Below are 20,597 nucleotides of genomic sequence, written 5' to 3' on the forward strand. Positions count from 1 at the left end.
CGCCAATTTCACTTTCCTAAAATTAAAATTTTTAATTATTAAATTGATTTAATAATTATTATATCAATATATCATTTGTACGCAAATGTATTTATTTTTAAGCTTTGTGTAATCATAGCTATTGGTTGTTATTCTTTTAAAAGCTCATTGAAGTTATAACTTTAGTTGTCAAATTAATTTATTCTTTACATTATAACTGAGTTTGTGCGGTTTGTCTCAAATTACTTTGTTAAGAACTTCAATACCTGCCCGCCTCTGTCATTATTCATCTTGCTAGCTTAATACATGTTTTCATCATTTGTCTCGCTGACAAGTACAACAAGTTATTAATAAACGACTTTAATAATATAAGTTTCGGTGAGGGGATCAGAAAATAGTTCCGACATGACAGTATATGCATGCAGTTTTTAAAGTCTAAAGTAGATACGGAATCTCTCGTCCTTGCTTGGTAAATTATACTTTTATTTGTAAATATTTAAATTAGGAATAGAGTTGTCTTTTTCATGGTATAAAATTTTATTTCGTAGGCTGCACTATCTACGTTACTACTCTGCTCCCTTTCCAGATATTTGCTTTTCAGCAATGTTATTTACTAAGAACCTTTGCATAAATACTTTGTATCTCATTTGTAAAGTTTTAAAAACTGACAGTGAAAATTGTTTAATGTTCAATTTATAATATTATTGCGAGTTTCTAGTTTCTTCTTACATATACTGAATTGTCTACAATGTCATTTAAAATCATTATTTATTAACCAAAGTTATTAACTCAAATTAAAAAACAAATCAGTTACATAATGACAATTTAATCTATTTTCTTAAATATTCCTATTCAATTAACATTATCATTAAAATCTTCCATTTTAAATGTAAAAAATAACAAGCTTGTTCGACAAATACAATTCAAAGTATTGCTATGACGGATTACAATTGTTTTTATATTGTTATGGTAATATTTTCCAAATAAAATCATAATAACCAAATCTACAAAAGAAACTGCTCGTAAACATGTTATACTTATTTTTATTGAATTTAACATCGGTTAACAACAATGGCGCAACCTGCAAAATTTTCAAAGTCACTTTTCACTATTTTGTACATATTGAGACATCTGTTCATCTTCTACGTTCTCACTAGCGTCTAATGAAGTCCAGGATATATCTGGAAACAATTTAATCATAATAAAATATATATTATTATTAAAAAAAATATTTTTCATTTTGAGTCAAAAAAATACTCTTCTTGAGATCTCAGCTATGTAAAATGTCATTTATAATATTATCATTGCTAAGTTATTTCGTCTTTTCGCTTTCATGGCTTAAAAACTAAACCAAATTTGAGAAACTTTTTTAAGAAGCGAAAAAGAACCTCCAGGAGTGGTTATTTTTTAAATCTAAAATATGCTGTCCCTACCAAACAGGAAAGAAAATTAGATTTGATGATACAAGAAAAGCAAAGAACTAATTTATTACTAATGGTAGAAAAAAACAACACATTGATGATAATTATGGTCCTATATAATGTATTCCTATATAATGCACTAGAAACAGTTGTTGATTAACTTGTTATATCAACTTAAATTTGACTTCCAAACTTTCAAAAACAGTCTGAAAATGCAAACTTTTCAAATCCATAATGAATACCATAGATTACTCAAGCTCTCGCGTCGCGTCATATGTTTACTTGCCTCTGGACTTAGTTAAAATACATTATAGTGTAATCAATATTATAATATGTTCTCCAAACCTCCTCAAAGGGAGAGGAGGCCTTGACCCAGCAGTGGGAAATTAACAGACTGTTATTGTTATTGTATGTATATTAATGTTGTAGTTTTTATTAAATAATATCATATATTGTCATAACCCATCACAACCACATAGGGTACCATTGAAAATCAGCGTCGGGTTCTTGGAACCCAACTTGGAAGCTGAGTGGTACACCTTTAGTACATGTTAACTATCATTGTTTGTTTTGTTGTTTTTTTGTAGATCAAGTTAGTCAGTAGTTGTAATTTGTTGATTTTTTATTTTTGTTGTTTTTTTTTTAATTTTTATACTTTTTATTATGTCTCGTGACTTAATAAACATTTCTTTCTTTCTAATCGATATTGTCTTGCGTGTGTGTATTTACTAAATGAATGTGTTCAAATGAATGTGTTTTAGACGATCTCCATGGTCGAGTGGTGTGTACACCGGTTTTCATGGGTACGTCACTCTGAGGTCCCGGGTTCGATTCCCGGCCGAGTCGATATAGATTACCATTAGTTTTCTATGTTGTCTTGGGTCTGGGTGTTTGTGGTACCGTCGTTACTTCTGATTTCCATAACACAAGTGCTTCAGCTACTTACATTGGGATCAGAATAATGTATGTGATGTTGTCTATTATATATATTTATCTATATATATATTTATTTATAAAAAAACAAGCGACCTGGTCCTATGCGGGCACGGCCTGCGGCAGCAGCGCGGGCGGCACGGGAGCGCCGGGGCTTCCGGCGGACTCCTTGCCTGCCCTCTGTTTGTCTAACTTAGTTTTGTCTCCATTCATTATCGCCTTGATGTCATCGGCGTCGAGTGTTTCATATCTATAATAAAAGTTATATTGCATTAGAAATGTTTTTTTTTATGGTACAAGTTAGCGGACGAGCATATGGGCCACCTGATGGTAAGTGGTCACCATCACCCATAGACAATGACGCTCTATTCCTTACATTGTCAATGTTCCTTTGGAACTAAGATGTATGTCCTTTGTAGTTACACTGGTTCACTCCACCCTTCAAACCGGAACACAGCAATACTGCGTACTGTTATTTGGCGATAGAATAACTGATGAGTGGGTGGTACCTACCCAGACGGGTTTGCACAAAGCCCTACCACCAAGTAAAATGTTGTTGTTGTTCCAAAGAGCTTTTATTAACTGATATATTATTTATTTTAATTTGTACAGAGTATAAAGACAGTCTCGCTTCTTAGAAACACTTGCAGTTTATCTATAACTTATTTATTTATTATAATGTTAATTTCAAGTGGTGGTCTTCGCAAAGAGTTTCTTAGTGTTTTTTAAATTTTAATATGTATGGGAATTGGCCAACTTTAGCCTTAGATGCACTGTAAGATTTTTTTACCTGTCCCAATGCGTTCCCAACATTGGAAACTAAGATGTTTAGACATACTCGCTTAGCCCTAAAACTGGAACACAACAATATTTTGCATTACTGTTTAGCAAAACCGGCTCAAGGCACATTCTACTTTGCCAAGATTTGTAACCTACTTAACTAATCTCGTTCAACAATAACAAGAGTCCTTTAGTGTAAAATTAAAATATTATAGACAAAATATGTACACAAATTAGATGTAGCATCGGAAAATGCAATGGAATGAAAATAAAACCGATTACTGCCGATTAACACAACCAATAGAAATAGCTCCCTATCGCGCCATTCGACGCTATTCGTCGCTATAGATTCTCGCGTCAAAGAAAGCAAGTGCATGTAAATCGACGCGTCAAATTGACGAATATATTAGGTCATATGATATTACAAGTTATTACGTTTGTGCAAAGATCATATTCGCATGAGAAATAAATATTGATAATTTGGGATAGCGTACTCAATTCGGATGTGATCGGTTTTACGAATTTTGCCGTTGCGACATCTAAGTTGTGTCGTACTATACATATATATAGTATATATAGTATAGCTTACTTGAGTAAGGCGTCGGCCAGAGCTTTGTGCTCTTTAGCGTGAGCTCGTAGGATGGCCTTGGCACGCTCGTAGCTCTCTGACAGTATCTTCTTTATTTCCGCATCAACCTGTAAATTAAGGTACACTTCGTACATTTAACAGTCATTACAAGTTTTATTGAACATCTTATGGAAAAATGAGACAAAATCGACTTTATTGTTAATTATTAACCTGCATAACATTAACTACACGGTAGTGTGTTTTTCTTTTAAATTATGTGTTTACTTTTTGAGATAACCAGTAGAACAATACCGTATATGAAATACCGTATATATGAAAAACATAGTTTTACAAAACTTTAAGCCATCACACTGTAAAGTAGCAATATTATTAATTTCGCAGATACGATTTTGTTCTTGGGACCCGTCGACATGCTTGCTTGTTGTCATCTTACCAGCTAACTTGTATTTACTACTAAACTACCCGGTGGTAGGGCTTTGTGCAAGCTGGTCTGGATACCACCAAAATAATACTCAATATAGCGTTAGAAGGGTGAATGGGTCAATGTAAAGGCACAAGGGACATAACATCTTAGTCCTTAAGGTTGGTCAGATGCAATATAAGGAACAGTATTATATTTCTTAGAGCATCTATGGGTGGTGGTGATACCATAAGGTGGTTTATTTGCCCGGTCGCAAAATTTATTACATAAATAATTTATAAATAACAAAATAACCTAATTTGGTCTTAATATGCAACTCTTAGAAGAAAAATATTCTATAAAGGCACAGAGTAAAAAAATGGTATTCAGATTCAGCTTTATTTCTTTGTATGAGACAACATCACATACATTACACTGATCCCAATGTAAGTAGCTAAAGCACTTGTGTTATGGAAAATCAGAAGTAACGACGGCCACAAACACCCAGACCTAAGACAACATAGAAAACTTATGGTAATCTACATCGACTCGGCCGGGAATCGAACCCGGAACCTCGGAGCGGCGTACCCATGAAAACCGGTGTACATACCACTCGATCAGGGAGGTCGTCACACGTGTATGATGTAAGACTTTGACTATTGCACCAATATGTTCAGAAAAACAGTGATGCTCGTCGTTTTACTTGGTGGTAGGGCTTTGTGCGAGCCCGTCTGGGTAGGTACCACCCACTCATCAGTTATACTCATCAGTCACGCCAAATAACAGTACTCAGTATTGTTGTGTTCCGGTTTGAAGGGTGAGTGAGCCAGTGTAACCACAGGCACAAGGGGCATAACATATTAGTTCCCAAGGTTAGTGGCGCAGTGACGATGTAAGGAATAGTTAATATTTCTCACAGCGTCATTGTCTATGGGTGATGGTGACCACTTACCATCAGGTGGCCCATATGCTCGTCCGCCAACCTATACCATAAAAAAAAAAAAAAAAAAAAAAAAAAAAGAAAAAAAAAAAAAAAAGCGCATAGTATAGTACGGGTTGTTCAGTACGGGATACCCACGAGCTCGTTGGTGCAAGGCCCGAGGGTGTCCTGCGTCCTGGCGGGCTCCAGCGCCCGGAGCCCCACGCGCTCGCTCATGCCCCACTCGCGCACCATGTGGCACGCGATGGACGTCGCCTGCTTCAGGTCCGAGGATGCACCTGGAACATGCCAAAAATACCAGATAAAGTATTATTTAATATATTGCACTTTTAGTTACAGATATTTACAGCAATAACAACAACAACAGCCTGTAAATTCCCACTGCTGGGCTAAAGGCCTCCTCTCCCTTTTAGGAGAAGGTTTTGGAACATATTCCACCACGCTGTTCCAATGCGGGTTGGTGGAATACACATGTGGCAGAATTTCTATCAAATTTGTCACATGCAGGTTTCCTCACGATGTTTTCCTTCACCGCTGAGCATGAGATGAATTATAAAGACAAATTAAGCACATGAAACAGCGGTGCTTGCCTGGGCTCGAACCCGCAATCATCGGTTAAGATGCACGCGTTCTAACCACTGGGCCATCTCGGCTCAACATGGAACATACCAAAAATAATTTAATTATTTATTTTTTACAATATCAGGTAAAGTATTATTTAAAATGTTTAAAAACGGTACAAATTAGAATACATAAGTATTACACACTTCAAAGGATTAAAAAAGATATTTAATAATTACTAATATACATTTCTTTAGTTTTCAAATACTAACCAATTGTTAAGCTGCGTTCATTAGGTCAGTAGTATGAGCTTTGAAGGCTAAGGCTTAGTACACAATTTTGCTTAAATCACGAATAAATTAATAAATAACTGTAATATCAGTACTTTAAAATCTAGTTCAAGTTAAAATAAATGCCTTCTCATCCCTTCACAAAATTTAAAGATTATAATATAATATTTTCATCAGATCCGACCAGCTTTTTTAACAAAGTATTAATTTTTATTTTTTACATATTTATATGGAATAGGCGTTTGTCTTCCATCTCACCTGATGGAAAGTGTAGATGAAGACGAAGGTGGTACACGCCCATCCAAAAGAAACCTGTTCACTCTACTCTTAAAGGCTCCGGAGTTCAACTTATCAGGAAAAATAGACACAGGCAGGTCGTTCCAAATCTTAGCTTAGCAAATTACGTTGCATGAGTTGAATTATGAAGACTAAACACACATTACAACCATACAAGTCTTTGTAAATACACAAACTCATGTCGCTGAAAACCCATTCTAGTTACAAGTACATCGGATCATACCTGATGTGATCTTGTCAGGTCCGAAGACAAGCTCCTCGGCCGCTCGTCCTCCCATCATGGTGTCCATCATAGCCAGTAGCTGTTGCTTTGTCACGTGGTATCTATAAAACAATATTTACAGTATTAAATATTGCAGAAATCAGAGCTGAGATGGCCCAGTGGTTGGAACGCACGCATCTTAACCGATGATTGCGGGTGCACACCCAGACAAGCGCTGCTATATATATGTGCTTAATTTGTGTTTATAATTTATCTCGTGCTCGGCGGTGAAGGAAAACATTGTGAGGAAACTTGCATGTGTCTAAATTCATCGAAATTCTGTCAGATGTGCATTCCACCAACCCGCATTTTGGTGGAATATGTTCCAAACCCTCTCCTTGATGGAAGGCTGTTACTTTACTTACTACTTTTACTTTGTATTGCAGAAATCAACTGAATCAAAACTGAAACTTATATTTAAATCTTACCAATGTCTATAAGCAAAGGTCTTTCAAAATCTTATATTAACAGAGCTTAGAGCTAAGGGCCGATCAAAGCGCAAAAATTCAGTAAGCTCAGTAAGCCTAAAAATTAAGCAACATTATTTTTTAGGCTTACTGCAAACTGAAAGCGAAAGTAACTCTGTCTATCTCACTTTCACGCCAAAAGTACTGGACCGATTTAAATGAAATTTGGTACACAAATAGTCTAAAGTAAAGTAACAGCCTGTAAATTTCCCACTCTTGGGCTAAGATCTCCTCTCCCATTAAGGAGACGATTTGAAACATATTCCACCACGTAGTTCCAACGCGGATTGGTGGAATGCACATGTGGCAGAATTTCGATGAAATTTGTCACATGCAGGTTTTCTCACGATGTTTTCCTTCACCGCCGAGCACGAGATGAATTATAAACACAAATATAAGCACATATATACAGTGGTGCTTGCCTGGATTTGAACCCGAAATCATCGGCTAAAATGCACGTGTTCAAACCACTGGGCCATCTCAGCTCTCACAAATAGTCTAGAGGCTGAGAAAGAACATAGCTTACATTTTTTTGGAAACAAAGGAGCAAGACCTTGTATACCGTTCATCAACGTAATATTATAAGTTAATTTGTAAATATATTCATATTCTACGCGAGCAAAGTAGCGGGTAACAGCTAGTAATTATGTATGTCGCACGAACCTCTCCTTTGCGGGAATGTATGCGGTGTGGCCGAGCGACGGCCCGCGCGGGATTATGGTCACCTTGTGTAACGGGTGAGAGTCCTGCGAGCAATGGTCATTTACTTGTATCATATATGCAGGCATTATATTTATTCACATCATATATTCAATACAATCATAATAACAAATCTGTGGTACAAGACCATACATCATTATAATGATCATTTTCAAAATTTAAAAAGATCATTAGGGCTAAATTAATCAATTAATTACATTATTCACTAAAAGAATACTTTTTAGAAAGAAACGCCTGGAGTTAGGCTCGGGTTCCATCATAGGACGCTAATTACTGTAAATAACAGCATTGCAAATCTCTTGTAATAACAGCATTGTAAATATGTTTATTTGAAAAGAGCAACTATGCGAGTTTCTTGCGGTTTCTTCTCGCTGGAAGCTGCTTTCCGAAACGGTGGTAGTATTTAATTATTGACGATTCAGAAACACTTATGTGCGAAGTTTAGTTGAATAAAATTGATTTTATCTGATCATGCATCTACAATAGGCTATTTGACAATGCGAAAAATAAATTGTGAATTATTGTAATCAGTGTATATGATGAGTTTAAAAATGGTTATTTACTAACGAAAGTTGAAAATAATACTTAATTTATTCAAAAATCCATAAACAAAAATACAAATTTTCAAACGTTTGTCACGTGACACAAAACGCTCCTGATTAGCCGGGCTTATGATGAAGTCACTTTCTTGTAAACTTTGCTTTTCTGCTATATGTACCACAGATTAAAATACAGCAAAGTGACATCACCGACCCCATTGCAGCGCCATATTGTCCAAGTAGCGTTTTCGCGCGTTATTTAAATATGAAATTTTTAATATGATATATTACGGCAAATATGTACTAGAAATAAAAAACACAATTTTTACTGTTACCTTAACCTCTAATAAATACTATAAAATGGATTTTAAAAAGCAGTCAAATAGCCTATATCATATAATTATTTATTTACTTGGTGGTAGGGCTTTGTGCAAGCCCGTCTGGCTAGGTACCACCCACTCATCAGTTATTCTATCGCCAAATAACAGTACTCAGTATTGTTGTGTTCCGGTCTGAAGGGTGAGTGAGCCAGTGTAACTACAGGCACAAGGGACATAACATCTTAGTTCCCAAGGTTGGTGGCACATTGACGATGTAAGGAATAGTTAATAATTCTTACAGCGTTAATGTCTATGGGCGATGGTGACCACTTACCATCAGGTGGCCCATATGCTCGTCCGCCAACCTATACCATAAAAAAAAATATATAATCCGCATCCGGCTCGAAGGACCAGAGCGATGTACCTTGGTGTAGTATGCGACGACAGCAGTCAAATAGCCTATATCACATAGTCCGCATCCGGCTCGAAGGACCAGAGCGATGTATCATATAGTTCGCATCCGGCTCGAAGGACCAAAAACATGTTCTTGGTGGGGTACCTTGGTGTAGTATGCGACGACGGCGTGCCCGCCCTCGTGCACGGCGGTGATGTGGTTGGCCTCGTCGTCGGGCAGGCGGGCGCGCCTCGCGGGGCCCATGAGAACCTTGTCGCGCGCCTCCTCCAGGTGCGACATTGACACCGTCTTCGCGCCCTCGATGGCGGCCCTGACACACACACACACGAGCTTACTACATACAACAACAACAACAACAACAACAACAACAGCCTGTAAATTCCCACTGCTGGGCTAAAGGCCTCCTCTTCCATTAAGGAGAGGGTTTGGAACATATTTCACTACTCTGTTCCAATGCGGGTTGGAATACACATGTGGCAGAATTTCTATGAAATTTGTCACGTGCAGGTTTAATCACGATGTTTTCCTTCACCGCTGAGCTGATTAAGCACATGAATCGGTGGTGCTTGCCTGGATTTGAACCCGCAATCATCGGTTAAGATGCACGCGTTTTAACCACTGGGCCATCTCGACTCACTGCATATTTTTTTTTTATTGTTAATTTTTTTAAATGTTTTTTTCGTGTAAATGTTAATAGTAATTTGTTTTTCTTTAGTCACCTTTTTTTTTTAATTTATAATTTTGAAGTAACTTATATATATTTTGATATTTTTTGTACGGTCCCAAATAAAAGTGTTCTTTCTTTCTTTCGTTAACTACAGGATAGGATAAGCAACTGTTTCGTTGCAAATCATATCATAATAGTACATAGAGATCTATTGATAGTTATGTTAACTAAACTGTCAATGTCAAGGGTCATTTTTGGTTTGAAATCAAAATCAGTCGTTAACCTGCAATAACGTGTTTCGATTATGTTTTTTATTCAAAATTGTTGAGCTCCCAATGAAAATTGTCCGTAGCCTTCCTTAGGAGTTCGATTCATGGAATGGACTACATTTTGTTGAACTGGTATTATACTAGCGGCAAGATACGACGACCGTTTTGACAAATTAAAAAAGTGATGTGAAATGTAAATTTATTGTCGATATAATATATTCAAATCTTTGTTTTTTTGCAAGTAATTTAATTCAAGTTTTTGTTGCAAGTAGTATCTGATTAAAAAAGTGGAATTAGAATGAATAACTTTATAAACACATTACATACAAGAAATAAATTGATACAAAAAAGAAACCAAAAACACTATATCACATAATATAACAATCACATATTTGATATATATATATATGATTATAACCATAATCACATTCGATAATTTTATGACTAACTGCACGTCACTATTGACAATAAAGAACAACAATTTGCTCCTTTGATGTAATTATTTATTAAATACGAAACTTCATGAGCGGACAAACGTCAAAACGGCCATCATAGCGTGCCGCTACTATAAAAAACGCTATAAATCCTCAAATGGCCTAGTGGCAGCTATGTGCTGGAAATACGAAATAACAAGAGAGAGAGACCAAGATCCAACAACAGCAGCCTGTAAATTCCCACTGCTGGGCTAAAGGCCTCCTCTCCCTTAGAGGAGAAGGTTTGGAACATATTCCACCACGCTGTTCCAATGCGGGTTGGTGGAATACACATGTGGCACAATTTCTATGAAATTTGTCACATGCAGGTTTCCTCACGATGTTTTCCTTCACCGCCGAGTACGAGATGAATTATAAAGACAAATTAAGCACATGAATCAGCGGTGCTTGCCTGGGTTTGAACCGGCAATCATCGGTTAAGATGCACGCGTTCTAACCACTGGGCCATCTCGACTCTACCAAGATCCGCTGTTACCAAACTCACTTGAGGGCAGCCTGGTTGACCATACTCTCGAGGTCCGCTCCGGTGAAGCCAGTGGTGCCTCTGGCCAGCGCCTCCACATCCAGGTCTGGGTGTGCGGCCACACGCGCCACGTACAGACGCAGGATCTCCAACCGACCGCCGTAGTCCGGTGTGGGTACCGATACCTGCAGAAAGATACATGAAATTAAATAACATCTTGAGATAAGATATTACACCAAACATTAAGAGACTGGACTACTATGGAATATGGAATATATCAAGGATAAGAGATTGGACCTCTATGGAAATGCTTACAGAAGTTGATAATTGTAAAAACTTCTTTTTTTTATGACATAAGCTGATAGGCAACCATCGACAATAATATTATTAGTGTTGTGGATTAAACATCCCTTAAGTCTCCAATGCACTAAAAACCTTGGGAATAAAGATATTATGTTATTTTACCTGTATTAAATAATAGCAAGTTCAATCTGAATGATCATTGGTTGATAATAGCTATTGATATAATAATGGACCAATTAAAGTTAATTATTTCGTTAACTTAAGCTTAAGTATATAATTAGTTAAGTAGTGGTGTAAAAAGCTTCATCAAAAGTATAACACTTCGCCTCATTGCCTCCACCGGTGACAGGCTGGTTCGTTAGTAACCCAGAGGATCGGAATTGCGATTCAACGGGGAAATGCTGCTAGCATTCTTGCCACCATTGCACGCGGTCAAGATTTATACAGTAACTAGTTTTAGTTCATATTTGTATATATAAATATATATATATTTAAGCATTTAATGTTGTTAATTCTTATGTTAATAAAATCTTTGCTTAGAGTTAAAAAAAAAAAAATTATTTCGTCATATTATTAATAATGCTCACGCATACCTCTACGTCAAATCTGCCGGGTCTCAACAGAGCTTGGTCCAGATCGTCTCTGCGGTTAGTTGCTCCCAGAACGATCACACCCTCGTTCTGGTGGAAACCATCCATCTCTGATAGCAGTTGATTGATTGTCTGGAATGATCATGACCTTATGTTATTTCTGCCTTGATTCAAAAGAAATAAAAAATTGATAATTATTAATTTGTTTTAAGATTTCAATTGATTTTCTTCTCATATACAATAATTCAATCAATATAGTATTTAATAAATTTGACAAAAAAAGGACGCGCCGACTTTCTTCCGTCACTTCTTTTCTGGTCAGGGTGTTTATTCCGAACCGGTTGTAACGTTTCATTTGACCATCAATAAGTAATTTTAATGAAGCATGATGATGATCATGATGATGGAGATGATGACGATGATGATGATGATAGTGTTGATGGTGGTGGTTATGATGATGATGACGAAGATGATGGTGATGATGATGATGATGATTATGACGATGGTGATGATGATGATGGTGATGATTATGACGATGGTGATGACGATGGTGATGACGATGGTGATGATGACGATGATTATGACGATGGTGATGACGATGGTGATGATGATGATGATGACGATGATTATGACGATGGTGATGACGATGGTGATGATGATGATGATGGTGATGACGATGATGATGGTGATGACGATGACGATGACGATGATGATGATTATGGAATAAGGGAATTTGAGTTCGACCAGTTACACTCTTAGCGCCCTATCCTAATAGAGATCAGCAAACTGCTAACAATATATATGCACAAACAAAGGCGCCAACTTTCTTCCCTTACTGACCGGGTTATAATCCGGTAAAGAATCCAAATGGAGGATTTTCATACCCTCCAAGGCACGAGAGAAAGCACTGTTAACAGACTCTTGTCTGAGAATTTCTCAAAAGAAAAACGTATTAACTTTTTAATGACCTGACCTTGGATTTGAACTCCACCCTCAGTGGTGATCAGTCATACAAGTCAGCTGTTAATCTATTTACCTGATTAGCGTATGGATGTAAGACACTATTGGTTCTTTTGGCACCGACTGAATCAATCTCATCTATGAATATCACGCACGGCGCTCGCTCTTTAGCTGCCTCTGAAAATATTGTACAAAACATACTTATTATTAACATATTCTAAAGAAATTTAATAAATATTGGATAACATCACACACATTACTCTGATCCCAATGTAAGTAGCTAAAGCACTTGTGTTATGGAAAATCAGAAGTAACGACGGTACCACAAACACTCAGACGCCCAAAAAAAACATACAAAATTATTGAACTCTTCTGTACATCGACTCGGCCGGGATTTGAACCCAGTACCTCAGAGTGGCGTACCCATGAAAACTGGTGTATCACACTACACGACCACGGAAATCGTCAATTTTCAAAATTTCTTCATATAAATTTATATATGATCGATCATATTTAAAGATTAGTTAATTATTACTGTATTTTCTAAACATGTAACAGTAGGCTATGGTTGTTGGAGATTTTTATTACTAGTTAATAAGCTTAATAAAAAAAGTCGTTTTTAAAATATGTGTACCAAACATATTTTTTTAATTTCTTTTATTTCCTATTAGAATAAATTATTATTTATGAATTGTGAGCCAGTGAAATTACAGGCATAAGGGTCATTACATCTTAATTGGCTTTTTCGGTGGTGCAATAGCATTTTAAGAATTGATATTTCCTACAGCCAAATGTATGGGTGACCACTTACCATCAGATCGACTGCATATATGGCTGTCCTGTATTATTCCTTATGCTGTAAACTTAATCTTCAGCCCGGAGCAAAATGCTCTGTTTGAGTAAAGTAACAGCCTGTAAATTTCCCACTACTGGGATAAAGCCTCCTCTACCATTAAGAAGAGGGTTTGGAGCATATTGCACTAAGCTGTTCCAATGCGGTGGAATGCACATGTGGCAGAATTTCGAAGAAATTAGACACATGCAGGTTTCCTCACGATGTTTTCCTTCACCGCCGAGCACGAGATGAATTATAAACACAAATTAAGCACATATATATAGTGGTGCTTGCCTGGGTTTGAACCCGCAATCATCGGTTAAGATGCACGCGTTCTAACCACTGGGCCATCTCGGCTCCTGTTGTGAATGTTGTATAATTATCTATGACAGACAGCGGTAAGCTACTTACTGAAGAGATCCCGTACTCTCCTAGCGCCCTGCCCCACCAGTATCTCGTCGAACTCAGGTCCCGCTGCATGGAAGAAGGGCACCCTTGCCTCCCCCGCCACGGCCCTTGCTAGCAGAGTCTTGCCGGTGCCCGGGGGACCAACCAGCAACACGCCCTTTGGCAGCTTGCCACCCAGAGATGAGAACTTCTCCGGTGACTTCAGGAACTCCACCTTGAAAAAAATACAAGTGACATTTTTTTAATTATTTTAGAAATACTTTGAATAAATAATTTAAGAGCCGAGATGGCCCAGTGGTTTGTTTAATGTTAACGAAATTCTGTCAAAATTAATCCACCAATTCACATTAGAGCAGTGTGGTTGAATATGTTTCCAACCTTCTCCTCAAAGGGTGGGAGGCCTTAGCCCAGCAGTGGGAAATTAACAGACTGTTGTTGTTGTTAATAATTAATAACGACGACCTCCATGGTCGAGTGGTGTGTACACCGGTTTTCATAGGTACGCCACTCTGAGGTCCCGGGTTCGATTCCCGGCCGAGTCGATGTAGATTACCATTAGTTTTCTATGTTGTCATGGGTCTGGGTGTTTGTGGTACCGTCGTTACTTCTGATTTCCATAACACAAGTGCTTCAGCTACTTACATTGGGATCAGAGCAATGTATGTGATGTTGTCTCATATTTATTATTTATTTATTTATAAGGGGGAGGGGATAGATTATCTCTATCATTACCTTAATTGAATTATTAATTCTTTTTGGGCACAAATACATACCACATCCTTAAGTTCTTGCTTTGCTTCATCAGCTCCCTTGACATCGTCGAAGGTGACGGAGATGTCTTCAGGGTCCACCTCAACCTGGTTGCCCAGCTGAATCCTGCGCATGTTGCCACATATGCACTGATTATACACTGCTTTGGAATATCTTATAACATATTACATCCGAAAATAAATCTAAGCCAACAGCCAACATATTGGACAACATTCTTTCATTATAAGTAAAGAATTATACAGATTTACTCCCAAAGCATGTCTTATGAAGCTGTAGTTTACGGAGTAAGAGAGCAGTTGGTAATAACAACTCTTCCATGACTTGGAAAGCTTGTAAAACTGCTAGTGATGCATTGGATAGTGGTCACAACTGCCTATAGACAATGGTGCTTAAAGAAACATTCCTTACATCGCCAATGCGCCACCAACTTTGGGAACTAAGATGTTATGTCTCCTGTGCCTGTAGTTTAAAACTAACTAAAACCGGAACACAACAATAATAAATACTGTTGTTTGACGGTAGAATATCTGATGAGTGGTGGTACCTACCCAGAAGGGCTTGCAGAAAGCCCTGACACCAAGTAATTTATGTTATCGGATTAAGCATTCTATCAGGTTAAAATGAGGGATCAGAAAGCACCATATATTTTGAACAAACATTGGTGCATTTGTACAAATCTTGGCCTATAGTCGCCTTGGCCAAACTCGGTCTGAAGTAGCGTGGCTATGGACCTGGGTAAGTCCCACCAGGTCAGGTTATCAGTGATTCTGCCTCATAAGTACAATATCCATGAGCTATTTTAATTATTGGTATATTGTCTTAAATATTCCTGACCATCTTAGATAGTTTAGACAATGTTCATGAGCGTCGTGAGTTTGTGACCCTGAGATAATGGCACATCCTATAAATCCTATCCAATAAACCCTTCTTGGGGAAAGGTATCCGTTTCTATAATAAAATTCTGCAGACATTTTTAACTTTGCCGTTTCGTAAATTCAAATCGTTTGTAAAAAATACATTGGTAAAAAAGTCATATTATTCGATACAAGATTTTATAGATGATAAAAAAGCGTGGAGTTAATACCTGTTGACTTCCAAGCAGGATATATTAATTAAAATAATTGTATTTAACTAACATGACTTTGTATTTTTTAAATGTTGAATAGGAGTAACTACTGAGTTTCTTGCCCGTTCTTCTTGGTAGAATCTACTTTCAGAACCATAAAAACCTACTTGAATAAAGTTTATTTAGATTTTGACATCATCACGATGGCCTATAAATATCTCATAGTTAGGCAAACATATCACTCTCCATATCTTGGACCTTTGCTTACAAATCCAAGTTTCTCCATTACGGTTCAGTAAATAAGCAGATATACATAGCAGATTATTATCTAACATACATAATACAGGATTCATTATTATGTAAGTCTATTTTTAATACCTTCAGAGTCAAATAAAGGTGAATTAAGTAATGGAAAAGCACAAATGAAGTAGATAAATTTAAATCTCAGCATAGAGAGTTACCGGAAGACAGTTCCACTGACAGACGCCATGAGACTGACGAATATAGCCAGGAATAGTACTATGGTGAGTAGTTGCTGCACCAGCTTCAGGTATTTGGAGGCTTTGGTGCCACGAACATTGTCCGGATGTGACCCTGAAAAAATTGTTGAAAAAAAAATTGATCAAACAAAATAACTGTGCATTTGTAAATATTATACAAAGGTTATAGCTTGTAAATATCTTATTGCTGGACAAAGGCCTCCTCTTGACAAAATTTGGAGAGTATTTCAATATATGGATACCCCCTACGTCAAACTTTCCTACTCCACCATCGTGATCATAGGCCAAGGTTTGGTTACAGCCCCCACATTACAAAAGCTTCGGAGAGTTTTCTATGCCTTACTAAACATTTTCTGATGGGGCAACACCAAGCTTACTCATATCATTTATATACTGGACGGTTTAAATTAGTTATTGGGTTCCAGAATTTTAATGTTTACATTGACAGATAACATAGTATTCATAAAAAAAATAATATGAAACATTTATAAAAGTATACAAACATTAACAGACTTCATAATAAGATAACATACTGCATGAAAGTAAATAAATATTATAAACATACCTGCTAAATACCCCTCAGCAAAAGCTATCTTAATTTTATCTTTCTGCTGGTGCGTGAGCACTGTATCCTCGCTGAGGAGCTTCTCCAATCTGGGTGCGACATCTGGACCGAGATTGGATTGCTTATCTGAGCTGTCTGTGACGTTAAGACCTGGAATCATTATAAGATATTCATAAAAACATATTACTTGTTATTAACAAATAGATGACTAAAATCTTACATTAATACCAAATGCCACAAGAGATGAATAAGATATTTGACTGGTTTTTAAAATCCATTTTATATTATGAAGTAGCGGTTAAGGAAGAAAGTGAATGTTTTTTTTTTTATTTCTGGTACTTAGTTACAGAAAAATATAATAATAAAAATTCCTTATTTAAATAACGCGCGAAAACGCTACTTGGACAATATGGCGCTGCAATGGGGTCGGGGACGTCACTTGCCTGTATTTTAATCTGTGGTACATATAGTAGACAAGCAAGGTTAACAAGCAAGTGACTTCATCATAAACCCAGCCAACCAGGAGCGTTTGGTATCACGTGACAAACGTGTATAAAATGCTTTTTTATTTATGGATTTTCGAATAAATTAAGTATTATTTTCAACTTTCGTTAATAATAATCATTTTTAAGCTAATAATAAATACTGATTACAGTAATTGACACTTTATTTTTTGCATTGTCAAACAGCCTATAGGAGAAACAAGGGTTGCACACAAGTGCATTCTCTGCATGAAATCCCTATCATTCCGTTTAGTATAAAACACTGTCAACTTTCTAATATTATCCTGCCTAGATGTTATATAGGCAAAATATCTCCTTTTTTTAATTTTGCTTTTATTTGTCCTAAGAGGGCACTGATTATTTCGCCAATGTCGCGTGCGATAGAGAAGACACGATGGAGATTGAATGGTACGGTAAAAATTGCAGGCTTAATTTAATTTTATGAGCACAATAGTACTACACTCTCTCTTAACCCATCTCAAAATATCTCAATATTTACTGGCCTTCTAGAGAACCAGTAACTACGGGTACAAAGATACCCGATATCGGTATATTGGCAATATAAGAAACGGGTAATATATTTTAATGTACCATTGTTTATGTGACCACCAGGTATATGTCTACCTACATTATCCAAAAACAGGGTTGCAATTAGTAATCTATTATTATCAAACCAACAGTCTACATGTAATGAAGTCTAGGAACCAGGATACAATCTATCTTTCAGTTTAGAAGTTAGCTTAACATACTATTCTGATGAACATAAACAAAATAGAATAAAAATGTTACAAAAATAACTCCAACACACAAATATTCTCGGAATGTTGCACTACCTTTGAGTATAGTGATAAGGAAAGTCTAGTATGTCCAAATTTATCAAATAAAACATCCATGCAAAACAACCTTATTAAACCATTATTAAATTCAAGTACTTATGTGTTGTGATGAGTTAACTACAACATTAGTGAAATATTTAATTTCAGTTCAATTTGTGGTGTTTACTTGGAACTATCCTAAATGTTGTAATCTGTAATTTCCGCACTTAATTGGCAAATTTATACTATTATTCTTTTTAATGAAATGCTATAGATAGTTATATATAATTTACTTAATGAAGGTGGAATTGTTTATGAGGGACAATTAAATAAATGAATTTAATGCTAAAATGCTGTCAATTAAAAATAAATAAATATGATAATAAAATATAATGTATACTATAGCACTCAGGAATAACATAGCTCTCTGGCAGTGAAAAATGTTTTTGCATTGGATGTTCCGGTGACCTTGACAGAGTGTATAATCTCTATAAAATTAGTATAGATTTTTTAATACCTAACATAATACTGTTTCAAGGCATATCATCGATTTGTTTTCTAAGACAATGAGATGAATATTAATTAGAATCCAATTAGAGGAAAGAATATCGACACTGTCATATGTAACATTAGTGTTTACTTTACACTTGTTATTACTCTTTACTCAGGTGCATAGAGTAGGTAAGAAACAGGTTACTTATGTATATCTATAGATTGAACATTTTAAATAATTAACATTGTATCAAAACGTAATATACAAGTAATAAAAGAAATGCTTTTGTTTTAATTATATAGATAGACAGATGATCAAATGGGCTACCTGATGATAAGTGGTTACCAATGTTATGTGTTACTTCAGAATATGTTTATAGGGATTAATCCGAATTGAATGTTATTTAAAATTTCTAATAACCAAAGTTGCTTAATCAATCTTATGACTTAGATCAAGGTCTAGTAGTGTATTTAGAAATCCCCCTATGTATTAAAGCATATAACGATCTGAGATATATCTTTTTGCATATATAATTGGTGTTGATTTGATTTGTAAATAATGGCTATAATGTAAAATGTAGTATTTTCATAAGATAGTAAAAGTAAAATATATTATTAGTCGGATATAATTACAAACTATTAACTATAACATTTAGTTACTAACGAATCATCAATATCAACATAAAATCAATACATATTCAAAATTAATTTCTTATGTTCAACAAATTAATGAATGATTAATACATACAATGGCATCTCAAGCAACCTTAATAATATTCTGTATTAATACTGACCGAAAAACTTACGTAGTCTATTTATTAAATTAGGATTCCTCTTAAGGTCCGCATGGATTCCCCTCTCCGTCTTGAACCCACGCACTTGTATATTATATTTAAATGTATCATTATGTAAATCTCTAAACAGTGTACCCACAAAATTATCAGTGAAACTAAATTTAGTTTTTTTGCCGCGTAGATCGACTGTGACCGTCGGTGTTGGTAACCAGCCGTTTTTGTTTTTTTCGAATGAAGTTTCGGATATATGCGATATCTTCCGAGCTGATTTCAAGTTCGGTAAATCTCTCACGGCAGCCTTGGAGGCTCCGGCTATAGATACGGCAGACCGTACGTCTATTTTACACATCTCAGCTAAGACATTCTTATCGAAATGACGTACGGCTTCTTCGAAACTATCCGAACAAACTGTTGCATCACATAACACAGCCGCACTTTCTTTTCCCTTCACATCCTTGTTTTTAACGTTGCTTTGCTTCCTCTGTCTAAATAAACCCGAGTAACGCGAAGATAACTGGCTAAAACTTACAAGAATCTGGAACAACACAAGGTTATAATGACAATTAATTTTTATACTGTCCTCTTCTTATTTACCAGAAATATTGTTTCTCATTATATACTTACCTGGTTTTGGGTGTTAATAGAGTTCAGTGAGAACATGTTACATGTAGGTGAGTTGTTTGTTTCTTTTTCATAAAAGTGCACTCGAAAATTTTGTAGGTTTTTATGTCCTTACGTCAATCCGTAGCAAAACATGGCGAAGTTTATCGATAAATTACATATTTAGTGCAAATTACCGATTTTTATTATTTCTACTCATTTATTTAGGTAGCTTGGAAAATAAAAGGGGTCCTATTAGATATAGTTATAAATTATAAATATATTAAAAAAACTCTTTCGTTTCTAAATAATATTAACACACATTATGTTTTATTTTGATAAATACTTTTTTTAATGTAACAAATTAATCATAGTCTATTGCAATATTTTCTATACTATTTCTTTGTAACCTCTTTTCTTAATAAAATATTATCTTTTTTTTTTAATTCTACTTCTCGAAATTATCGTATTTTTACTTAAAAATATTGCAGACTGCACTACAAGCATTATCTATGGTTTTAGTTTAGAAATATTTAAAGAGTTAAAAATTTTGAAAAATATAAGCTTTATTACCTTATCTTTTTAATTG

At 35.8% G+C, this 20,597-nt stretch overlaps 1 protein-coding gene across 4 annotated transcripts; it reads right to left on the bottom strand.

The window, feature by feature from the left end:
- Positions 1–785: 785 nt before the first annotated feature.
- LOC124541040 (ATP-dependent zinc metalloprotease YME1L) lies at positions 786–20,192 on the bottom strand. Of its 4 annotated transcripts, XM_047118835.1 has the most exons (17): positions 20,033–20,192; positions 19,409–19,943; positions 16,805–16,954; positions 16,201–16,333; positions 14,676–14,784; positions 13,906–14,116; positions 12,736–12,836; positions 11,703–11,831; positions 10,828–10,991; positions 9,079–9,223; positions 8,923–8,943; positions 7,583–7,665; positions 6,414–6,514; positions 5,181–5,320; positions 3,703–3,809; positions 2,430–2,583; positions 786–1,160 (listed from the first exon to the last, which is right to left on the bottom strand). In XM_047118835.1, the coding sequence occupies exons 1-16, from the start codon at positions 20,066–20,068 to the stop codon at positions 2,436–2,438; spliced, it is 2,313 nt and encodes a 770-aa protein (XP_046974791.1). In that variant the 5' UTR covers positions 20,069–20,192; the 3' UTR covers positions 786–1,160; positions 2,430–2,435. The 4 variants fall into 4 exon arrangements, with proteins under 4 accessions (XP_046974791.1, XP_046974793.1, XP_046974792.1 ...); XM_047118837.1 differs by lacking the exon at positions 8,923–8,943 and having other exon boundaries at positions 9,058–9,223; positions 19,421–19,943; XM_047118836.1 differs by lacking the exon at positions 8,923–8,943 and having other exon boundaries at positions 9,058–9,223; positions 14,676–14,778.
- Positions 20,193–20,597: the final 405 nt, after the last annotated feature.

Source organism: Vanessa cardui, chromosome 27 (genome assembly GCF_905220365.1).
Source record: "Vanessa cardui chromosome 27, ilVanCard2.1, whole genome shotgun sequence".
Lineage (NCBI taxonomy): Eukaryota > Metazoa > Arthropoda > Insecta > Lepidoptera > Nymphalidae > Vanessa > Vanessa cardui.

What these genes read in the sequence shown, in the direction of transcription:
- LOC124541040 (XM_047118835.1), bottom strand. Translation starts at nt 20,068, where the DNA reads ATGTTCTCACTGAACTCTATTAACACCCAAAACCAG. An exon ending in TACATTCCCGCAAAGGAGAG is followed by an intron (nt 6,515 to 7,582) that starts GTTCGTGCGACA and finishes ATTGTTTTATAG; the next exon opens with ATACCACGTGACAAAGCAAC. An exon ending in CTGGCCGACGCCTTACTCAA is followed by an intron (nt 2,584 to 3,702) that starts GTAAGCTATACT and finishes CTTTTATTATAG; the next exon opens with ATATGAAACACTCGACGCCG.